The sequence below is a fragment of the Lepidochelys kempii genome, chromosome 2, assembly GCF_965140265.1.
Source record: "Lepidochelys kempii isolate rLepKem1 chromosome 2, rLepKem1.hap2, whole genome shotgun sequence".
Classification (NCBI taxonomy): domain Eukaryota; kingdom Metazoa; phylum Chordata; order Testudines; family Cheloniidae; genus Lepidochelys; species Lepidochelys kempii.
Genome location: NC_133257.1, coordinates 207,272,866 through 207,278,006, shown reverse-complemented (window position 1 = coordinate 207,278,006; position 5,141 = coordinate 207,272,866). Strand labels below are relative to the sequence as shown.

The following is a 5,141-nucleotide window of genomic DNA, read 5'->3' as shown; positions in this document are numbered from 1 at the left end:
GTACTTTCTTTTCCTGATTAAGATTAGGACAAGAATTAGAGATTAAAATGCCATTCTCCATACCACAGTCTCATCTGGACATTGTTTTCCCAACTTTTGTTTTTCCCCCCTTCGAGATCAAGGACAATTTCGTACAGCCCAGTTCCACCACTTTCACACATGGAAGGCTTTTCCAAGAACACAGTGTTCTCACTCCTTTACACACACGTTAGCTAATTTTAAACTTCGCTTTAGGGTTATGGTGATAAAATATTCCCGAACATTACTGATACTAAAAATAATTTTTAAATGGTTTGTCCAGACATGTGTGGTCTGAAATAAACAATAGATTTTTAATTCCTAAAATATAGCAAGTTATCGTCTTGTGTGTATTTTACAGCTGAGAACAAAGGAGTGATAATTACAGTGAATTACTAAACGCATTATTTTTTCCTTTTTTAAAATCCATTGAAATTTAGATTTAAATGAGCCTTGGTCTGCAAGTTTATTCACCAGTGTGAACATTGTGCTTTGGCTGATAGTGAAGGATTAGAAAAAATAGGCATGTAACTTGCACAGTCAATTTTGATTGTAAAATTTAGATTAGCTAAAACAATACACAGTAATGTAGCATCAGAATAAAAATATAAATTTCCATTTTTTTATTTCCTTGTGCGTTGTTCCATTGTATACATGCAACCAAATACTTTCGCATATTAAAAGAAAACTGTATATACATATAGATGATAGATATTGAAAACAGTGATGTAATACAAAGATATTGCATTTTGTGAACGGTGTAAAAAGAAATTACATCCATTTGGTAAGCTGATTGTTCAAAAATAATTATCACCAATTAGTTGCTCATGTAGAGAAAAAAAGGCACCCTCTCATCCCAAAGGAAAAAAATATGTAAAAAATGTATTAAAACAAAATAGGTAATGTTTTTTTTTATTTACAAGTCTTGTAAAACACTGTTCCTGTATGAAATATACATTCACGTACTCTCAACAGCAAATTGCCTTCACGATAGATTATCGTATCCTTTGTAAACTGATATAGAATTTTAAATATTTTTAATTGCATTTTTCTCGCTTTGGTTCCTGCAGGACAATATATATATTTATATATATATATATATATATGTATATGTTTAAAATAACTCCAAACAACTATCGATTCTTTGTATATGTCGCCTGAGGGACGAAGCAGAGCTCATGACATTTAAAATAGACAACAACACACAAAACAAAATTACCATATTTACATTGTTGGGCTTCTGAATAAATTCCTTACAAGCAACCTTCTAAAGAAACAGAAGATTAAATTATTTTGGTGATTCAATATTAGTGTATTGTACAAATCCAAGTTACATTTAAGTGTTGTGTGGTATTTACCAAACTCTCGTTCTCCACAGGTATTTCCTGAAGAAAGTTTGTGCGCCAGAAGCCAGAATCTTAGTTTTCTATTTATTTTTGTCTTTTAAAACTTTGGAATTCATTTTGCCATTTTTTAACTTTTAAATATGGACATCATACTTAGTTTCTAAAGGATGGCAAGGTATAGACAGTTATTATAAATAAATCGAGAGCTAATATGACAACTGCTAAACATTTTATTTTCAGTGATTGTTTCTTTACGATATATGGCAAATTTATACCTGACATAGTTTTAAAGTAAATAATCAAGTCTTTCATATCATTCCCCCCCGAACCCAATAAAACACGATTATCTCCATCACTTCGTCTGTACTATAACCTTCTTGATTGGCCTTGTAAAGGAATATGTATTTATTTTTATTTAAATCAATTAGTAATGGAGCACTGCTCTAAGGTAGAAATTCTCTTCCTAAGGAAAAAAAATTATTTTGCGAAGCTTTATTTTGCAGTGGTCCTCAGCACGTAAACTCGACATGTAATTTCCACACACACATTCCACAGTAAAACAAAGGAACAAGATAAACAATAGTTAAACAGTGAATAGGCAAAGGTTCAGTTCCCACTTTTAATTACTGAAACCATAACAGAACGAACGGAACTGTCTATAAAGGTAAGAGGTATGAATTTTGCACTCAGAGCAAAGATTGTGGCTGGCCTGTTGGCGCTAGAAGCCATGTGTGTCAACATCAAATCGATTCCAGTTGATACGTAAATATCAAAATTTAAAAAATTAAAAGTCCAGAGTTGATTTACATTTATGTAAAATCATAGTTCTCATAGTCCCGTCAGTTACACACCTCCTTCTTAAATGTAACCCTGTGGCTTGACCTTGTCAAGGGCGAAATTTGAATTTAATCTCATTTTGAAAAACGCTATGAGTTTTAAAGTAGTGGATTAGCTGAGTAATATTGTAATCGGTCCCTGTTAATTTTTTTTTCTTTCATTCTTCTGTTTTGAAACCATATTTTTACTTGACGGTCGGTCAAATTGAGCATTCGGGAAAGCTGGAGGCGTTTCTCTTTGTTTATATAGACACTGAAGAAGAATTCTCTTTCTAATTCTCTAATCTGATATTTGGTGTATGGGCATCTCTTTTTACGGGTACGTTGTCCACCTGTGGAATGAAAAAAGGCAGAAGTGTTTGAAACTTGGTACTGGAAAAAGCTCGGTCAAGGAGCAACTATGTAAAGTGTTTTGCCTACTCCATGGGTATAACGGTTAGGTCCTATTCTACAGGCTAGCTCTTTACCTTACCGACTTTTTTGTGGGGAAAGGGTACGGAATATGCAGAGCACACACTTCTTCATGTGAAAAAGCAATGATGGCAAACAAAGGGTCACTTCGGCAACGAGGACAGGCATAATACGGAACAAGTATTAGCGTACCTTGCCTTACTGTTTGAGCACGCACTTTTCAAAGGCTATATGTGATGCTTGGTACCGTGCAGTGACAGACTAAACGAACAGCTGCACACAGACATTTCTGTGTTAATCACCGGGTTCACTTCAGCTGACATTACCTTAGTAAACACATTTTAGTAAACACATTTTCAACCCCAGTCTTTCTCCAGACCATTACAATTCATCTTTTATTCTGTCTACAGATACTGGCTTTACATTTCCATGAATGTGTTTCCCCTCCTTTTTTAATCAGTGGAAATGGCACTGCGACTAAGGCTGCTATTAAACCACTGCATTCTGCCTCACTCCGCTGTTTTTTAAAATGCAGGTATGCCGCTAGAAGGGCAATGTCGTCTCTCAGTGTGCCACCATAGGCTTAAAGCGCAGTACGCAGAGTTTGGTTCTGTTTGGAAGGTTTTCAAGGTTCAAAAGCTCTTTAAATTAAATATTGATCTTATTCCTTTTTTTAAAAAAAAACAAAAAAACCTTCCCTTTCTGGTACAGGCCACTGTAGAGGTATTTTTCAAAGTTGTTTACTTGCTTTGCCTTTTAAAAAAACACATATAAAAATCAGACTTTGACAGATTGAATAACAATTGTAAGTAACAGACTGTTGGACAGAAGGCAACACGTAATTGCCATAATGCCTAAGTAAAATGGCTTCCTTTAGACAAAAAGGCCAGCTTTAGGTTAATTTGTTTCTTTTAATATATTGCTACAGTTCAGGCAGCTACTTTATCTGCTGAACACTATGCTAGTGCAATCGTTAACATGGTGATGGCTTTGAATTCAGACCCTAACTAGACTTCTGGTGCAACACATGGCTTTTATAAAATCACTGGATTACCTTGATATCAAAGGAGTCAGGATCCCTTTTTGGTGACTTTACAGGCACAAACGTACGTTATTATATTTTCAAGAGTTGACCACAGAGCCCCTTTTTTATTATTATTAAAAAAAAAAAAAAGGGAAGGAGAACGCTTTTTTTAAGGCATCCATTGGCCGGTGGGTATTTCACGGCCAATTTCAGCACTAAACACGTGATCTTGCCTTTTATAACAAAGTTTTGTTGGGGGAAATCTAAAGGCCCTTCATAAACCTTGTATGCTTATAAAACAGCATATAAAAATTTAACAGCGGTGGTGCGCTAGATTTCAAACTCCCATTCATAAAGCGCTTGGGCGCTGCCTTTATACGTACTGGAGCTGCTGGATTTCTCCTCATTGTTGCCGGAAGATGACTCCGGGCTGCTGCTGCTCTCTGTCCTCCTCCGCCTCTCCTTCTCCTCCGCCGCTGCCGCTGCCGCCTCTCTGCCGCAGCCGCCTGCCGAACTTGAAGTTGCAGGAGCTGTCGGAGGCATTTTCTCGCCATTCTTGTCTCCCGAATAGTCCGCTGAGGACAGGTTTTCCGTGGTGCCATACGCCGTCTCGAAAAACTGATCGAAAGCCTGGGGCAGGACCCCGTTCCTCCCCACCGTGCTATAGAAATTGGAAGAGACGTTGGTGGTGGGGTGGTAGACGTTTGCTGTGTTTTTGCCGAACATCTCGCCCATGCTAGCCGTGTTGGTGGCAGGCAGGCAGTCTCTGTGCATGATCTCCTCTGCTGAGTAGCAGTGGGGCAGATTGTTCCTGGGGTGCCATTTACTGGAGGGGTCAATGGCATACTCCCTGAAGGTAACTTCTCTCACAGGTTGGACCTGGGGTAGGTTGGAAGAGTAGGAGTATGTCATAGGGCGAGAAGACGGGGTCTGGGGCAAAAAAGAAGGGAGGCTGGAGAAATCAGGACCCGAGACGTAGTAAGTACAACTTGGCAAATACATGTTAGAGGAACAAGGAACACGCTCATCAAAATCCATCATTAGGCTACCTCGGGTTCTCCGCATTAGCTGAGCTTAACATGATTCTCTAATGCAGCTGCCTCTTTGAAGCAGATCCGTGAAGTAAGAAATTTGGAGACGTAAGCTGACGTGGAAATCTATCCCCATCCTTAGCAGGGAGGTGCTGGTCATGTGACCAAATGTTGAAATTGACAAGCTGCAAGTATGGGCCCTTTTTTCTTTGTAGCCATCTCAAGGGAAGCAACAGATCGTCACTTTGGTATTCTCACCAAAAGCACGTAATCTAAAATATAACTCATGTTTGCTTTGTGTACCCTTAGAGGACAAAAAGACGCATGACACTTTTTCCTACTTATTAGTTTGACCAATTGCACCAGGTCGCTGTGGAGTAGAAAGAATTAGCAATTCCCACATGTTAGGTGAGACCTTTTTAATTTGTATATTTGCAAAAAGAAGATCAAAATAAATTAATTGATTTTTTCTTGC

General features: G+C 37.9%; 1 protein-coding gene across 1 annotated transcript; it reads right to left on the bottom strand.

The window, feature by feature from the left end:
* Positions 1 to 1,147: 1,147 nt before the first annotated feature.
* HOXA11 (homeobox A11) lies at positions 1,148 to 4,746 on the bottom strand. The gene is made up of 2 exons (XM_073333641.1): positions 4,019 to 4,746; positions 1,148 to 2,532 (listed from the first exon to the last, which is right to left on the bottom strand). Exons 1-2 carry the CDS (start codon positions 4,698 to 4,700, stop codon positions 2,300 to 2,302), a joined length of 915 nt encoding a protein of 304 aa, XP_073189742.1. The 5' UTR covers positions 4,701 to 4,746; the 3' UTR covers positions 1,148 to 2,299.
* Positions 4,747 to 5,141: the final 395 nt, after the last annotated feature.

Bases quoted from the DNA above. Each gene is read 5' to 3' on its own strand.
- HOXA11 (XM_073333641.1), bottom strand. From the start codon at position 4,700: ATGCGGAGAACCCGAGGTAGCCTAATGATGGATTTTGATGAGCGTGTT. The intron at 2,533-4,018 runs GTACGTATAAAG...TTCATTCCACAG, and splicing joins GGAGAAATCCAGCAGCTCCA to GTGGACAACGTACCCGTAAA.